General features: G+C 32.9%; 1 protein-coding gene across 2 annotated transcripts in view; it reads right to left on the bottom strand.

Moving 5' to 3' along the window:
- Positions 1-347: 347 nt before the first annotated feature.
- Positions 348-19,849, bottom strand: part of MANEA (mannosidase, endo-alpha) — a 37,401-nt gene continuing 17,899 nt past the window's right edge. For both annotated transcript variants that reach the window (XM_004673707.2, XM_012720639.1), the window contains 3 exons: positions 15,540-15,649; positions 2,940-3,016; positions 348-2,585 (listed from right to left, as the gene is read on the bottom strand). In XM_004673707.2, coding sequence (XP_004673764.1) covers positions 1,928-2,585; positions 2,940-3,016; positions 15,540-15,649 — 845 coding nt within the window. In that variant the 3' untranslated portion in view covers positions 348-1,927. The remainder of the gene's footprint in view (positions 2,586-2,939; positions 3,017-15,539; positions 15,650-19,849) is intronic.

Below are 19,849 nucleotides of genomic sequence, written 5' to 3'. Positions count from 1 at the left end.
ATACCTACTAATAGTCAAACGAATCCCTGTAAAAGAAGTAAGTCACAGCAGTACCTGCATCCTCTAGAATCATAATCTTACAACAATACAGTTCTAGAAAAAGGAATATCTGGGCCAAAAACTTTTCTCATAATTAGATCAAGTTCTTTTAAGGATGTTTTAGGTAGCCATTATATTCAATCTGAAAAAATGTATGGTATTATTAAACTTGTAGGTCTTTTGGTGGCTGGTTACTTTTGATATTTTAGGGGAAGATCACTATAATGACATCTTATAAATAAAGAGTTCGGGCTGGATAAATAAAGAGTTCGGGCTGGATAAAGTAAATCATTAAGTTTTCTTATATTTCATATAAGCTTTTATTAGATGAAAAGTTTACTCCATGTAACAAAATAGTCATCTTTTAATTACAGACAACATAAATAACAGCAGTTTTTGACAATGTTAATCCTTAAAGGGAGTAGCAGAAAAGATTTTACATAGTCAAAATGACAACTCAAAACGACTAAACTATGAAAGAATCATGTTTCATGCACTGCGTATATTACAATGTTTTAATTTTTTTAGTTTATTAAATACAAATCTATAGCTTAGAAAACTTAGTTCACTCTTATTCACAATGAACTAAACTGTATTAAAGTCAAAAGGTTAAAGGCAGCTGTAACAAATACCTGAAGGTTGTTTGAAAGCATTCCTCTCTAAAATTGGAGAATTTCCCCTAACTGCTTATACTAAAACTATTACGCAATTAGATTGTCTTTATTGCAGAAAATTACTGTTTTACCTACTCTGACTTACTGTTAGTGGTTTGAGTAGGGTGTTGGGATCCATAGCAAATGTCAGAGGTAAAGTGTGCTGGAATAAATTATTGATGTGTGCACTAGGTTAGATAGTGGTGGTACTCCCATGTTAAAGATTTGATTTTGTTTTGTATACTCCTAACAAATTTTTCTCTAAACTTTAATAATAGTGTGTTATATTAGCAAAAATTAAGAAAACATAATGAGCCAAATTAAAAAAAAAAGTTCATAAAGAATTTTGCTTATATGATAGCGATTCATTTCAGGAATTTCCTTTACTTCCTACATTGCTATTATACTATTTTCCTGTGTTCTGGCCATTCACCAGGAAATATGCTCTTTTGACATTAGTGATACCTCTTTTCAAAAACATTTACTTCAAATCACAAAATGTCACCTGATGGCTTTCAACATTTTCATACTCTGGTACAAAGTACCAGAGTAAAATTACCCTATTGCTTCTCTTTAATAAGTACCTAGATATTAATTTAATAGCATATATTAGATATTTACTATAGTGATAAAGTGCATTTTGATTCAATTTAATCTGATGGGGGCACTATATATATAGTAAACTTTAGAAATAGAGACAAGGCTCTTTAAAAATTATAGCTTTATAATAATTTTTAAATGAATTATAAGATGTAATATTTTATGAAGGAACTTTCTATAGGCTCTAAAATCTAAGGCTCGACATTGTAAAAAAGGAACATGCAAAAAATCTACCATGCTATATATAAGTGACCATACTGTTATGTAGAAAGCAAACCTTCCTAATATAAGTTCACAGTAAGACATTAGTCTGAACAATAACAAAAGAAGGATATCACAAAATAGAAATGAGACATACTAGATCGCTTTCTCTTTTCTTCAACAGATATCACACACACACACACATATATATATATATATATATATATACAATCCTAATTCTTTGGGCCCCAAAGTATTTAAATGTATACTGACCTCTTAAATTGCTGTAAAACCACGATTTTAATTTTGTTAGAAATTTAGCAAATAATGCCACAAGGACTATTATGTACACTTTTCTTAGTGCAGCTTGTGAAGGGAGGCAATGATGAAGTACATTTAGTCAAAGATAAAAGACATTGAAATTGGGTGATAACTTATGAAACAGGTACTTCATAATCTAGTGCATAAGTTACTCTTTCCTTACCATATTTTTCAGCCCACTTGCGAGTGAGTTCTAAATAAAGACTTGGTTTATGAGGTCGGTAATCCAGATACACAGTTTTACTGGTTCTTTTTGGAACAGCTTTCTCAATCTGAGTTCCTTCATGCCACTCATTAAAAGAGGTGATGGAAATTAAACTGGGGTGAACTTGGAGTGCAGCTTTCAGAGCATTTTCATAATACTTCCCATTGATTCGGTTCCGAGTGTTTTGAGAATTCCATGGGCGGATGCTAGTATCTATATATCCTGGACCCACACTTGGAATAAATAATAAGTTGTATTTATCACAAAAAGATTTGAGACTACTCCAATTCTCATATGATGAGCCATATGTAAAACCATTTGTTGCAAAGTACGTGTAGATTCCATCAAAACCACCATGGAGAATATTAAATCTATGTCTGTATTCTACCAGAAGTGCAATAAACAGTCCATCATAGGGAGAATTGCGAATGCTCTGAGACCCTACGGGGGTTAGTAAATTAGCCCATATTTCAGGTTTTGTGATATAGGAGTCATAGACATAAAACACAGGAAGTGCTTTGCCGGTCTTAGTCTTATACCTGTAAAAGGCTGGATGACTTCCATATCTAGAATACAAACATATGTAAGTGAAATGAATATTCAAAACTCATTTACCTTAATTTTTCAACAATTTTTGTCTATGGCAATCAGTGCAGTTTGTTATATAAATGATCATTAAAATGCATTTTTGATTTTACACATTAGTAAATAAGATACTGTACATATTTGACATTATTAAACATGAAATCAATTATATTTAAATTTATAAATAACAGCATAAAACCCCCAATCTCTACATGATTATATAAATTGTTTTGTAACAGTTTGTTGCAAACTATTCTGTAATTTTGCAGAGAAAATAAGTGATTTGTAAGGAACTTAAAGAAATGTTCCTAACAGTAAAGATAGAGGACACTCACTTGTTTATAATATATTTGACATTTTTGTACATGTTTTTATCATCTCGACTGGCATAAGGTTCAATGTGAAAAGTGACCTAAAATGAAAAAAAAATTGATTAGAGAAAAATCTGATACAATAGTAAATAAGACTATTTTGCACATCTTAGTGAGTAATATAGGTTCAGTAAAACATCACCCTGCCAGTTGGAGGGAATGCAGGCAATCAGAATTCAAACATCTTAAAGAAATATAGCCTACAGTCACTCTTATCCTTAGTTTTATGACATCAGTAGCAAATCTTATTAACAAAATTAATGATAATTTATTTAAATTAAGATTAATAACCAGTAGTAATATAAAGGAGAACTTTTAGGATGCACATATTCCTTTAACTAAAACAAAAATCATACAAACACAAAGAAACTACTGCCATTCATCTGTACTAGTCTTTATTATTAGCACAAATTATTTCAAGGGTTCACTCCCTATGAAGCAAATATGGAATTAGAGACATCTATACTACTGCAATGTAAACTAAAATGGATTTTACATCAATTCTGTGAAAACTTGTAGCACTGATTAAAAGCCAGGAAGCAGTTACTGAGCTATGGTTTCAGTAAAACAGGCCTTCATTATTATATACAAAGTATATGACAAAGAAAAGTAAGGTCAAATTCATGTCTGCAGCAATTGTTAGGGCAGTAGGTTGTTTAATAGTAGGTCTGTAATTTTTAATTGAAAGAAGATTTGTAAAGAGTATATTTGAATTCTATGTAATGATACCTCAGAAAATACAGTGTTGCATTTTCACAAGTGCATCCTTCAGTAAAACTGCAGTAACTTTAAAAAGCCAGTATTTCTAGTTTTTCCAATGGAAGAGTATCAGACCAATTACTAAAATGATGTCAAAATAGAATACTATATATGAAATTAAATGGTTATGTTATCTTTTGAGTCATGTAAATAAATACATCATTTCATGCTTCTAGTTTTGATCTTGCCAGTTTCTACCCTGCAGCCAAAGTAAATTTTTCATAAAGTACAATCTAATAATTCCTGAATGTTATAGTGTTTTAAGACTTAGAACCTTAACCTAAGTCCCTAGGAGGAATCTCTCAGGTAAGCTGGAAGACACAAAGAAACTTCTGTAAAAACATCTGATGAGGCCCTCCCTGGTGGCGCAGCGGGTTAAAGCACAGCACTGAGAATCTGAAGCCACTTCCGCATGAGTTCGATTCCCGCCTGCCGCCTGCCCCGGAGGAGACCACATGGCGAGCCAGACCTCTCCTGACCCGCCCGCTGCTCCCCTCAGCAGTGTACTTCGTCAATCTGCCTGTTCTGCTCCCCACTCTGTCTCTGGTGAAGCCTCTCACCGTCCCTGAGCCTCTGGCCTGTACCCCAGTTCTGTATGAATAAATAAATAAATCTTTAAAAAAAAAAAAAAAAAAAAAAAACATCTGATGAGAGAGAATAGACCAGAGTTAGCACTCAGGCAGGAGAGAGAACTTGCAAAATTCAACCTTTCAAATGAGATTTCAGCATACCACGAAGGAACTCTTTATTATGGGGTGGTAGGAGAGCAGGTCCTTCAGCTAGTTCCCAAGTGCCAGTGCATGACATTCTCAGAAACCACAAACTTAAACTATGTTGCCACCTGATGAAAAACAAGAAAGGTCTCCAATAGTCTGGAGAACTTGAACTACAGAAGACAATGAAGTTCAAAAATGTACACTAGAGAATGAGCCAGAAGAGTGAAACAGGTATACAAACACAGAAAAGAAATTCATTATAACCCATATGGTGAGACAACAACAAAGAGTTATAAGGAGTAATCCATTACTTCAAATATGTATGAATCTACTATAAAGAATATAAAAAATTTAAAGCATTACAAAAAGAGAAGTATACACTACCCAGAATACAAGGTTGAATACTGAAAAATAAGTGAAAAGGCATGACATCTTTCAGAAAGAAACTCATTGAATTAAAAAATGCATATATTTAAAAACCAAATTTTGTTGATGAAAATTTCAATAACAATAATTTAGCAGTAGAGATATGGAGCAGAGTTCACCAGATAGAATAAAAAACTTTATATGGATTTTATAACATGAGAAGACAAAACATAAAAAGGACTACAGCAATGGGTATGCATCAAACAGTAGCAGAAAAACAAATTCCAGAGAAAAAGGCACAGAGTTTATTTAAAAAAAAAAAAAACAATAACAGAACTTCCCAAATCTGAGGAAAGATTTGGACATTTAAGTCTACAAAGCTAGTAATTCATTATCTCACTGCAAAAACACTGTCAGGACATACAGTCACCAATTCTTAAAGGTAGTGGGGCAGGAATACAATAACAGCTCGCTCAACAGAGAAAGTGTTGAAAATAAAATACTCTTATCTGGGAAATGTATCCTTACTATATGAAGGAGAAATGAATGCTTTCTCAGAGGAACAAGATCTGAAGTTCAACACCACTTCATTTGTGGGAAGTATTTATTCAAGCTGGTAAAGAGTTAAAATAAGAAAATTCTATACCTGTGTGATGTGTTAACTACAGAGTGAAGGGCAAAGAAAATAAATATAATTGTCACTACGAATTCTTCATAAGTACACCTGTACACAAAGAAGAGGCCATATCATGACATAACACAAGAGACCTTCAAGTCTATTGACACTTGCCTAAAATGAACACTTATCTATAAGGTGTTTCATATAAGCCTACTATAATAACAAAATAAAAACAAAGCTGATCCACAATAGGGAAAAACAAGATATACCATCACAGAAAAAGAGTGAAAAAGAAAGTGTTTAAGTACACTAGTACTCTTATGTAACTGAACTGAATGCATCAAATCAGAAGGCACACTAACTAGATGCTGCCTACATAAGGTTCTTTTGCTTAAAGGGCAAACATAACAGTCAATGTGAAAAGATAATGTAAGTAATAGACAAAAGTCATATCAAAGAAGACTTTTTAGCCATAAACAGAAACAAGACAATGATGGTTAAGACAATGGTTATTGGGTAGTGATAAAGGCAGAGTATTATAATCATAAAAGTACACACATCCAACATGGGAGTACCTAAATATAAAAAACCCTACTAGCACAAATGAAGAAAAATGTATAATAACAGTAATATTAGGGTCTTCAACCCCATTTTCAATAAAGTGTAGAGCAGGCAGAAATTGAAAATGAAGACACATACCTTTAAATAGTACATTAAACCAAATGAGCCTAACATTATCTGTAGAACATTCCATTCACTACAGCAGGATACAAATTCTTTAGGATAGATGACATGATGGGAAACCATATATAACATTATAAAGCTAGAATATAATACAAAGCCATAAAATCTACAAGTAGGTGGGAGGAAAACAACAAACTCCTAAACTAATGGCACAAAAAAGGAATAAAAAAAAAAAAAAAAGTTTTTGGATACTGACTATGTCCTATAGCTTTACTGAATTCATTTATTTCTTCGATGTCATCTCAGGGTGTTGTCTGAAAGTAGGTATCGTTGTTTCTGATATTAGAAGAAAAGCTCTATTCTGTTAAGGATATTAGCCATGGGCTTTATATAAGGTCTGTATTATTTTGAGGGTGCTTCCTCTATAGTTAACTTCGTTATTCAATTTTTTCTTATGAAAGGATGCTGATTTCTTTCAAATGCTTTTATTTATGCATTAACTCAAATGATTGTATTTTAATGATTTTGTTAATGTACTGCATCACAAGAAACTTGTGATGTTGAACCATTGCTACATCCCTCAAATAAATCACGCTGGGTCTTGGTAAGTGATACTTTCAATGTATTGTAGGTATGCTAATATTCGACATCCATGTTAATAAGCAATAAAACAGTATTTTTCCCATAGCATCATTCTCCAGTTGGAATATCAGGGTAATATTATCATGATAACATCTCTTTAGAAATATCCCATCCTCCATTTTTTAGAAAAAGTTAGAATATAATTGGTATTAATTCTGAATGCTTGGCACAATTAGTCAATGCAGTTATTTGATTACTGAGTGAATCTCTGTACTAGTACTAATCTGTGTTGCCAGAGATTTTTTCTAGGTTGTCCAATTTATTGGTTAAAAATGTTTTTACTAGGTGAGAACAGTTATTTTTTTTTTTCCTTTTATCTACTAGTTCCCCCTTGCTCAAGGGTCTAAAGTTGGGTATATTGTATTTAACTTGTCTTAGTAAGAAGCTAAACATTAGTAATCATCATGGAAATGCAAGTCAAAATCAAGTAGTTATGGCTAAAGGAAACACTATGGAAAACAGTATAAAGGTTCCTTGAGAAATGACAACCTACCGTATGATCCAGTAATTTCACTTCTCAGTATTAATTTGAAGAAAACAAAAACACTACTTTCAAAATATCTTCACCTTTATGTGCAATGTCTTATATACAATAGCAAAAAAATAGAGAAAACCCTAAATGTACACCAATAGAAAACCTGTGACACACACATATACAGACAAAATGAAGTATTAGTCATAAAAAATGAAATATTGCTACTTGCAATAAAACTGATGTACCATGAAAGCATTATGCTAAAATGAAGATAAAAACTACGACTGCACTATTTTATAAAATCTAAAAGTGCTCATAAATCAGTTGCTAAAGGTCACAGGAGGACTGGGGGTAGGAAAGGTGTTCAAAAGGTACATTTCCAGTATAAATCATGAGTGTGTAATAATGTGCAACATGGGGATTATAGTTAAAATACTATACTGCCTAACTGACTGTTTTGATATACATATGAAAAACTTATGCTGAGTATTTGTTCTGCTCTTTGTACTATGAGCTGTACAAATTGTAAATTGAGCACTAAAAGTCGAAACATACCAAAACCTATTAAAATGCAGTTCTGTAATAACACTTTGTAACGTGTACATTTATCACTAAAAGACAAAATAAGCCACTTAAATTTTACGCCTGAACCTTGAAAAACAATTAAGCCTAAAGTTAGCAAAAGGCTGGAGTAGAAATTGAAAAAGTTGGTTTTTAAAAAGATAAACCAAATTAAGTCACTAAAGACTGCACTGAAAGGACTGTGATAAGTAGTAAATACAGTACAGTGTGAAGATACAAAATTTATAATAAAAAACTTTTAGATAATGAATTACAAAATAATCCATTTACATTTGTCAATCTCAAAGGATATTTACACCGCGGTGTTATTAATGGGAAAAGACATGGTAGAAAATAACCAGTTCTGATTTGTATAGATTTCCCAACAGAGGTCTACCCAGTGACAGTCAAAAATGCTATATACAGCCCTTGCTCTAGTGAATGTGCAGAAGTATGAAACATCTAAATTTCTTTGGAAAAAACATGACTTGACTTTGTTAATAAATTACAATTTAGAGACTAAATACAAATTACATTATATAATAAAACTAAATGATATATTAAAGTTTAACTGAAATAAATTCCCTATTCAACAAAAATAAAGGAAAACATTTTCATAGCTCATAAGGGCTGTTTTTGATGGGAAGAACCTAGCAAATCTAATTTAATTGGAGAAAAGGGGCAGATTTTCTTGATTTGAATTTAGCTATTTTTTTATATTTGAAGTTTCTGCCATGATCAATTGTGTGAATGGTAGGTCCCAGTTTATTAGTACAGAACTTACATATCTTACTGCCTTAGAATTTAAGCAATTCTAACAAGTTACTATAAACAAACACTCCCTTTTGGTTGCTAATATAAAGTCAAGTCAGTATTTCCATTCTTTTTAAAAACAGGATTTACTACTTTAATGATAAAATATATCTGCAACATCAGCCCAACAGAAATCACACAATCTAATAACACAAACCAACTTATCTTCATTTGTGAAAGGACAGGATGAAACCGTAAGGTACAGGAAGTAAGTAGCACAAGGACTTAAAGAGTTACACAGTTGGAACAAGGGCTAATGTCTTGGTTCCCAATCTACTTTTTAGTATCTACAGAATTCCTTCCTAGACACAAAGACAAATTGTTCCACAACTTTTGGGAAACACCAGTGAGACTGGTTCTTTTTTTCCCCAGTCATCAGATGTAACATGTATGTAGACAAGTAGACTCCTAGCACTATACATAGAAGCCTTAAAAGGTAGAAAAATATCATCACACATCCAAACATTTTTACTTTCCCGTTAAAAACTGGAAAGTACTCCAATAGGCAACTTAATTATGAAGTACTGCTCCCTCTCAGCTCCATGGATTATAGCAGATTAGGGGTGCAAAGTTTTGAACCTGTCTTATGAACAATAACTTTTTATAGGTCTATGGCAGATTTCTAGTGCCAACGATGAGTATACCATACTCAGTTTTTGCTAAGTAGCCAATTTTAGAGATGCTGCCTTAACAGCTTCAGGATTATAAAGCATAAAGAAAAGTCTATATGGGCAGGAATATAACAAAGTGCTTGCCTATTTAGCTATTTGTCTCTACCCTAAGTTACAGCTTGTTTCCTAGTAACTATTTAGCTGCTAAAAGAAGAAAATTAAAGCAAAGTAAGTTTTTTTTTTTTGTATTTTTGTTTGGAAGTAAATTGAACAGTGATCTAGGTTCTCTCTGAAAGAACTTACATTCAATTACCTATATTGAAAAAAATAAAAATCAGCTTGTCATCTATTAGGAAATGTAAACAAAGTTTCAGAGCAAAATGGAAAGTTTCTGCAGTTTTTACATCAGTAACAATCTAAGAAGTCAGGATAGTCTTAACTATGACATGTTCACTTTTATATTGTATTGAAAAACAAGAATAAATTTGAAGTGAACAATTTAAGATTAGACATGAAAATTACTGCCCAACAATAGATAAATTTAAAAACTAAGCCAACATCATTAGCATTTTGTTTACCTTTGATTCTAAATGATTACTGAAAAAAAGATTTCTATATAAAAAGCTCTGTACTAGGTTTCACTGATCTCTAAACTATGCTAATAGCATGTTCTTAGCTTCTGCCATTTTATAGTACCGTGGATAGCTGGATGACAATCAACTTTTTTAAAGTTTACTTTTTTCTAACATTTACTGTGATTGTACTTATAGATTATATTATGTAAAATACAAAAGCTTGAGAATGGTCATTCTAGCAACTTTGATTCTTCCCATCTGATCCGTGTTTTCCCATTTAGTGAGTTTATATCCTTAAAAATAAAATGCCATGGCGCAGCGGGTTAAAGCACAGCACAAAGAAGCTTAAGCCACCTCCGCATGAGTTCGATTTCCGCCTGCCCGGGAGGAGACCACATGGCGCGCCAGACCTCTCCTGACCCTCCCGCTGCTCCCCTCAGCAGTGTACTTCGTCGATCTGCCTGTTCTGCGCCCCACTCTGTCTCTGGTGAATCCTCTCACCCTCCGCATCTCTGGCCTGTACCCCAGTTCTGTATGAATAAATAAATCTTTAAAAAAATAAATAAAATAAAATAAAATGCCAAAAGTTTCTTCTGTATTTGTTCCTGTAACATATGAATCCTATGGACTTGTGTATTTTTTAGGTTCCAGTCACCTCACTACATCTAAGGTGCCAATAACTAAAAGCAAGTGAGGCCAGCCAGTCAGCCACTACATGTGAAAGTAGATACTATAGCCTTAAAATGACTACAACTTCCTCAGAGATCTTGAATCAAACCCACTGGCTATCCTACTTCCAGAATCTTGACTTTTAAAAATTGCGTTAAGGTAACATTTTTATAAACTGCATGTTTGGAGGGCCAGCATGTTTCATAACACTTGATAGTGAAATATAGTAGAAAAGTAACTCATCTGTTTCTTCAGTATTGAAGAAAACAGGCAAAAATCTATTTTGAGAACAGAAATAAGATTTAAATTTTTGTATTCTATTTCTTTAACCATTTCCATTTTTAATCTTGACATTGTTTAATCATGTCTTACTGTTTTTCCTTTCAAAAAGGGGAGAAAATTTATTTAGGATATTGAAGGTTTGTTTTTAATTGTGTAGATTATGCTTTGTATTATCTAAAACTTTTGGATTTTAAGTTTTACAAAAGGCAGGATGTATATGCATTACTAGGTATGACAATCAAATTTAAAAAGTATTTAACAATACTCGTTTAAGACTTCCTATTTAAGTTTAATCATCACTTCTAATTGTTAACATAGTTTAATAACTTCTCAAATAAATATACTGTGAGAATTCTCCTTAATATTTGGGTAGAATATACTTGGTCTCAGAGCTGTCTTCAGAATTTAATCAACTTTGAGAAACTGTTGAAGAGCAGTTCACTTTCTAACTACTGTATAGAAATGGACATTTTTAATAATACTGGTCTTTATAATCTAAGATTCACATGTATACATCGCCACTAATGACTTCACAAAAGAACATGTTAGCTCCCTTTTCTGCTAAAATAAGTGATAAGACTAGTTAAAACATCTATTTCACAAAGTTTTTTTGTAATTACAATTTTTGAAATAGTCATTTTAGTATCCTCATGCTATATCCTCCCAAGAATATAAGCAAACCTAATACATAGAAGATAATTTTCTGAAAGAAATCTAAAAGCGATTTAAGTAACTCCTATAAAATCAGGCAAAGACAAAAAATCTTGTTGCGACTGAGATAAAATGCAAACACAAACCTTACTCCTGGTACAGTAACCCACAATCAGGAGGGAACCTACAACTCCACTTTCTCCCTGAAGAGTGAAGGGTTTGAATGCTACATCTGGCACTCCAAATGTGAGCCCCCCTTCCTCCCCAAAAAAATATTAGCTCTAAAAGATAACAGATTGATACTGTCTTGTGCCATGGGTACAAACTGAAGATCAGTTCTCAGATGGTAGATATGAATTCGTCATGGCTACAACCCTATACTTAGCACCTAGTCTTTCTGGCACTCCAGTTTTCCTACTTCCTCTCCAGGAGGACATACCTCCTGAATGAGGAGGTCACCTCATTCTGATGATGAGTGATTTACATATACAGATTCCACAGGTCTAAAATAAGTAGGAAAGGGATTCTTATCAGGAAATGACCAGTAGGTCAAAGAAGAGAGCACGAGAGACTGGGACACCTGATCCCTTCTGTGAAAGAGGTCTATGTTCATAGCTGAGCCCTAAATACCCATATAAGCTTACTGTATTATTCTCTATAGACTGGGAAGGTTGTAGACATCACCTTTTATTATCTATCAGCACCACACTGCTAGTGTCTATGTGAAAGACCACTGTGTACACTTGGCACATGGGCTTATATGGCTGCTGCCCCAGAGGACATATTCCTTTATCAGGTTAAGTGACTAGCAGGGTTTGTGCTGATAGGAACAGAGAAAAAATGGACCTAAATCGCCTGTAGTTCAGCTCTAGTCAATCTGCAACTACATGTTAACTGAAATTCTCTTCTTTATGATACTGACAGGTATTGATAAAACTTCAACTACTGGGAGCCAATAAGACAAAGTAGGCTGCTTGGATAGTTATAAAGATCTGAGAGACAACCAGGAGACTACAACTGGATTAAACAATACTTTTTTATCTCTGAACCTGAGGCACCTCTATCAAGACTGGAGTATTTTTTTCCCCCATCCAAAACATCTGTGAAGAGAAATGAGGAAGACTATGCCCCCAACAAGAGAAAAAGGTGCTTCATGGAAAGGAAGCATGTGATTTAACTGGGAAAAAAAAAAGATTTTCTAAATATCTATAGTAAAGATAAAGGTGATCACTGAGATTGGGAACATATGCTTGATCAAATGAGCATTTTAAGCAAGTATTCAAAAGTAATGGAGTTGAGTTTAAAATACAAGAGGTTTAGCAACTAACTAGAAGCAGAAGGATCAATTATCAAGGTGGCAGAACTAATAAAGAGATATAGTGAAAAAAGTAAAGGTAACTTAAGAGACTTATGGGAAAACATCAAGCAAGCTAACATTTATATTATAGGAAGCCTGGGATCTTTTTAAGACATTCAAATTTTATAAGAGAAGCACAAAGATACCCACTGCACATTTATTTTAAATAAAAGGTAAAGACAGGACAGAAGCTAGAGGGAAAAAAAGAACCTGTTTTGTACAAGGGAAACTGCCCACCACGTAAGCTCCACCAAGAAACAAGCTTCCAATCCAAAACTGAAGGAGATACAAGAGTTTTACATATGAAAAGGTAGTAAGTTCTTTACTAACAGATGAGGCTTACAAGAGATGTCAAAAGACACTCTTAGATGAAAGGATACTAACTAAATTGTATGTATACACCTGTAGTATGCATAAATCCCTAGAAACATACATCTTACTAACACTGAAATGTGAAGAAAAAGAAAATTTGAGCAGTTTACATTAAAGCAGTAATTAAAAAAACATCCACAAACAAATGTTTAGGGCCAGATGCCTTCACTGATGAAGTCTACAAAGCATTTAAAGAATATCAACATAATACTTCTAAAAATAAAATAGGAGGGAGCACATGTAAACTCATTTACCAGATCAGCATTATCATGGTATAATACAAGGAAAGAATGTCATGAAATAAAATCATAGGTCAAAATCTGATCAAAATGGCTGAAAAAGTTTTTAACAAAGTGTTAGTAAACTGAATTCAGTAGTACATCCTTAGGATTATATACACCATGAATAAGTGGAAATTATTTCAGGGCTGCAATGATGCTTAACCTCACAAATCCATCACTGATATATCACAAAACAAAAAAGGATAGAAAAACAAATAATCATCTCAGTAGACAACATTTGACTATGATTAAAAAAACTCAAAGAAGGTATAGAGAAAGAACTCTAAAAAATTTTTTTTGATTTTAATGTCTAAAATACATAAATTAAACCAAGGATATGAAAGATCTGTACACTAAAAATTAGGTATAATAAAAGATTAACATCTCCTATAAGGCTCATCTATTGTTAAAGAACTCCAGTACTTTACCTGTAAAACTCTTCTATCTCTGACATTTATGAATTGGATAACGTTTCATTGGTAGAACTTACTTGTCACAGAAACTGAAGAGTTAAGTGAAAACAGTTTCTACTCATGAATTGGAAGAATGTATATCGTTCAAATGCCCATCTTATTCACAGCAAGCTAGAGCTTCAGTACAGTCTTAAAATTTATATACAATCACCCTGAAAGCATTTTTTCCTCAAGATAACAGAAAAAGAACAAAGCTAGAGGCATTAGCTTCAGATTTCAAACTATCATAAAACTACAATAATCAAAACAGTGTACTATTAGCATATAGATACAAAAATCAATGAAAATGAATAGAAATATACTCATGTATATATGATCACTTAAGACAAAGGAGTCAAGATGAGACAATGGAAGAATACAGATTCTTCAAAGAATGGAGTTTGAAAACTGACCAGCCGTAAAAAATATGAAACTGAACCAACATCTTAACATGATACAAAAAAATTAACTTAAAATGTATTAATGTCTTCAACACAAGACCTGCAATCATAAAACTGCTATAAGAAAAACAGTTAAGTTTTTCAACAGATGTGTTGGTGATGATTAGCACCAATAGCAAAGAATAAAAACAAAAACAAACAGGTGGAATTACATCAAACTAAAACTTCTGTCCAGCAAAGGAAACAATCAAAATGCAAAGGTTGAATGGGAGAAAATATTTGCAAATCATGTATTAAGTGGCCAATGCCTAAAAATAGGTTCTAAAAAACACACACAACTCATAACACACACTCACACAAAATTCTAAACAATTCAATTAAAAATTGGCAGAAGTTCTGAATAAACACTGTCCTAAGAATACATATAAATGGGAAATAAGTACCTGAAATGGTGCTCAAAAACACCTATGAGGGAAATGAAAATCAAAAGCAGAATAAGTTATCACTTCACAACTGTTTAAATGGCTACTTTCACAAAGACAAAAAATTACAAATGATGAGGATGTGGAGAAATGGTACCTCTTGTCATTAGTAGTGGAAATATAAGTAGGTGCAGCCACAATGGGAAAAGAACACAAGTCCTTCAAAATATTAAAAACAGAACTACCAGGATTCAACAATTCTACTTCTGAATATTCATCTGAAGGAAACAAAAAAAATCTTGAAAAGATATTTACACTCCCATGGTCCTTGCATCATTATTTGCAATGGTTAAGAAATGAAAAAAAACCTCAGTGTCCAACAAAAGACAAAAAAAAAAAAAAAAAAAAATGGAATGTGTGTTAACACAATGTACTATTCAGCCTGAAAAAGAATCTTCCCATTTGCTACATGGTTGGACCATGAGGTCATTATACTAACTAGGTTATCAGAAAGTCAAATATTATATAATCACAGTAAAGAACTCAGATACAGAGAATGGATTTGTGATTTTTGTGATTATATAAAGTAGGGAATGGGTAAAATTGGTAAAAAGCTTCTGTTGTAAGTAGGTACTAGGGATATACTAAACAGCATGATGACTATAGTTAACTATACTGTGTAGTATATATTTGAAAATTGCTAAATAGATCTCTCAAAAAATTCTCTTAAAACATGATAGATGTAATCTACTTACTGTGATGATCATTTCACTATATATATAGAATTATGACATTACACATCTGAAACTAATCTAACATTATGCTACATGTCATTTATATTTCAATAGAAAAATACCTTCAGGTTATATTTGTGAGCTTTATCCAAAATAGTTGGTACCAAGTCATCAGTAGGTAATCCATTCTCATCATATGAATAGGGTGGGTACCAAGACAGGGCTAGTACACCTAATAAAAAAACCAAAAGAAAAATAAATATCAAAGAAACTGAAATGGCCATTTTTAACTTGAAAATGGCAGAATAAAGACCAAATTTAACAATAAAAAACTTTCTCACAAATGCTGTTTTACTGCTTAGATACTACCCCCTATGGTTACTTGTATTATCAATTAGGAACTCATTATCAGATATCACTATCATTAATTTAATAGGTATTACTTTCTACGGTAAATTTTAGATTTATAAAAAAGCTGCACAGAAAGTATATAGTGTTTCCATATAAACCTAAACAACTCACTGCCTTCTCCCTACCCTACATATAGTTGCATTGTTATGACTCTTACACATCATTGTGGTATATTTATCACTACTGATGAGCCAATATTCATGCATCACTAATAACTAGGATCCATAAAGTGCATTAGGGTTCACTCTGCTGTACAATTTGATGGCTTTTGACAAATGTATAAAATCATATATCCATCATTACAATAGTGTATGAAAGTTTTAGTGCTCAAAAAACTGTTCTACCTAAAGTTTTAGAAACACAAATATACAAAACAATTTTTCTCTACAGAAAGAATATATGAAATCAATTAAATCACAGCTTTATTATTACTATATGATGCAATAGAAAAACTAGCTACCTTACATTTAAAGTTAAGATGATAGCATAAATACAGAACATTTTCATTATTATGCATCATTATATCAGACATTTTATATTACTTTGATATTCCTAATACTCTAAACACCTTACACATGTATAATGATTCTGTTCATTCCTAATAAAGAAGATGAACAACTAGAAAATATCTGGACTCAATGGCTTCACAGGTGAATTCTACCAAAGACTGAAAGAAAAACAGTCTTCCTCAATCTAGTATAAAAACTCAAGAAAAGGGAGCAATTTCTGATTCATTCTATGAGGCCAGTATTTTTTAAAAAAAATTTTTTTTAAGTTTTATTTATGCATATAGAACTGGGGTACAGGCCAGAGGTGCAGGGTGGTGAGAGGCTTCACTGGAGACAGTGGGGAGCAGAACAGGCAGATCAAGGAAACACGCTGCTGAGGGGAGCAGCGGGCCGGCCAGGAGAGTTCTGCCACACCATGTGGTCACCTCCGGGGCAAGCAGGGATTGAACTCATGCTGAAGTGGCTTAGGCTTCTCAGTGCTGTGCTTTAACCCGCTGTGCCAGCAGGGAGGGCTGAGGCCAGTATTATCTTAATAGCTAAAGGTAAGTAAATTAAAGGCTATTATCCCTTATAAATACTACTACAAAAATTCTAAACATCATGCTAGCAAACTGAATGAAGGAGCACATTTAAAGGATACACTAAGAAAGGTTTATTCCTAGAATGCAAGGATGACGCAATACACTCAAATGACCAATATAAAACACTTTACATAATAGAATGAAGGGGAGAAAGCAAAATGATTATCATAGGAAGCATCTTTTGTTATTTTCATGACAAAAACACTAAAAAACACTAGCAATGGAAGGAAACTATCATGGCATAGTCAAAGCTACATGTAAAAAGCCAGAGTGAATAGCATACTCAATGGTTAGAGACTGTAGATTTCCCCTATAAAATTAAAAACAAGGTAAGGGTAACTGTTTTTGTACTCCTAGTTAATACTGGACTTCAAGCCAGCATAAAACGCATCTGAATTGCAAAGAAATAAAAATATCAGTTTATAGGTAACAATCTTGTATGTATAAAGCACTAAAGCTCAAAAATTAAAACTTGTGTTAAAGTCACTCAGAAAAAAATCAGGATACAAAGTATCTAGAATCTATTGTAGGTTGGGAATAGTAGACTCAAATATTTAATGTGAGAATGAAGAAAGGGCAGGTAATTTTAAAGATAAAGTAAATTATGTTGAACTGTTTTAGTATTATTGTTGCCATAACAAATTATGTTATAAATAAATGCAGATTATCTTACAGATCTGTAGGTCAGAATGTAACATGAGTGTCACTAGGCTAAACTTATTAGGTTCAACTAAATTCCTTCTGGAGGCTTCAATAACTTTTCCCTATTGACTCAAGCTTGAGAATACCACAGCCTTTGGCTCATGAATAGCTAAAGCCATTTTTATTATTTTTTTACATTTTAAAAGGACAGGTTTATTAGGAAAAGGCACCAGCATTGTCAGATGGGCTGAAAAGCTGCCAGCCCATTTTTAAAGTGGGGAACAGGGACTGCCTTCAGCAAAAGCCCACCTGTGACAGCCTAGGACTGTATTTATAATAGGTCTGTGGGTACCCACAATGCACAATGTATAGTAAACCTAGTCCCCAATTCTGCTACCAGCTCCTTATGCTTGCTCCTAAGAGAGGCCACAAACATGAGCTCTGGATGGACAGAGAGTACATTAGTAGACCAGTCTGGACAAGTAAGCAATTGTCAACTTGAGTTGTAAGACTAACTCAAGGAAATCAGAACTGATTTTGAACAGTTAGTAAATTTTAAGAATCAGAAAAGAAATGCTTAAAAAACTAACTCTCTAGAGGGAAAAATTAGAGGTAGAAGATACTAATATTGATGATACCCAATGTTGTAGGCCTAAATTAATATGTGTTTCTATCTTCTTTTTAACAAAAATATTATAAAATAAGGATATGATGAATATATCTTGTACATCTGTAAAATGTGTCTGAATTCTGAGCTATGTGTTATTATAAGAGTAAAAAAAATAAGCTGAATACTAACTGAAGAAATTTATAAATTTGTTTATCCTAGATGTACAGTATTTAGGAAGATTACAATAGCACACAATTATATCCGAGATCATGTATGCAAAACAACTTACCAACTCACATAGAGCACCTCCTAGACCTGCAAACTCCATTAATGAACAATGTGTTCTATACAAACTTAACACATTTTTACCTTTTATGCTGTATTTTTTAAACTTACAACTAGAAGTTACAGTATTCAATAGTAACATGCTGTTCATTCAGGTTTGCAGCCCAGGGGCAATGTGGTATATACTGAGTGTTTTCAGTATGTTAACAGGCTATACCATCTAGGTTTGTGTAAGTACACCTTAGGGCATTCCACAAAGACAAATCCTCCTAACTTCACATTCTCAGAATGTATTTTTATTGTTCAGTGATGCATGACTGTATGAATTAGAAAGTGCACGTAATAGGACAGACCTAACAAATGAAGAAAAAAAAAAAAGATAACTTGGAAATAGTTTTGAATTTACACAGAATAGCAGAGGAAAATCCTATTTTAGAATGAAGAAAATCTACATTTTCTATGGTAGCCATCAAAAACACAAATATTAGAATTGAGATTCCAGAGAGAAAAAAAAGAGGTAGAGTTATTTAAAGAATAGCTGAGAATTTCCCAAAACTGAGGAAAGGTATGTCAGATTTATGAAACTAATAGATTGCCCTGTGTTCTCCAAAAAAATTCTAATTAAGAATCACAAATCAATGACAAACCTTAAAGACAACTGGGAGGATGTATGTTTGGTATGTGTATAAACATAAAAGGAACACATTTAGCCTTAACAGCAGATTACTCTCTCCTTGTCTGTTATTTTCTTGTGAGTAAAGTGACACACTGAAATAAGTGTTAGGCTACAGTGCTTTATCAGGCAAATGTACCCTTCAGCCATGAAGGAGATATAAAGTTTTTCCCAAAGAAAAATAAGCTGAAGGAGTGAGTTCACTAACACTGGCCTTTCCTGGAGAAAATGCAGAAAAAAAGGTTATCAAACTTAAAAAACAAAAAAAACTTATCAGTCTTATATGAAAATACGAAAAAACAAAACAAACAAACAAAAAACACCACCACACTGGTAAAGATGAAAAAATATATAGTCACACTGACAAAACTAAGCTCTCTATTAGGATGGTGTGTTAAGTGATAGTATAAAAGAAAAAAAACTAGTAACCATCGGTGGTATAAATTTTTAGCAAAAACACGAGAGGAAGTAAATTTTGACATTAATAATGTAAAAGACAGTAAAAGGATGGAGTTTTTATAGGTGATCAAAGATAAGTTACTATAAGCTTAAAATGAGCTGTTTTCTCTGTTAAGGTGTTTTATGTAAAGGCTATATGGTAGTGACAGCAAAAATATAAAGCAGCTTCACAAAAGATAAACAGAAAGTAAGTATATCACCACCACCACACACACAAAATTGAACCAGACCAAAAGGGGGAGGGGGGAGAGGGGAGGAGGGG

This window comes from Condylura cristata, unplaced genomic scaffold, assembly GCF_000260355.1.
Source record: "Condylura cristata isolate star-nosed mole 26May11 unplaced genomic scaffold, ConCri1.0 scaffold00001, whole genome shotgun sequence".
NCBI classification, from domain to species: domain Eukaryota; kingdom Metazoa; phylum Chordata; class Mammalia; order Eulipotyphla; family Talpidae; genus Condylura; species Condylura cristata.
Note: the sequence above shows the minus strand (reverse complement) of the source record. Positions and strands in the feature narration are given on the sequence as shown.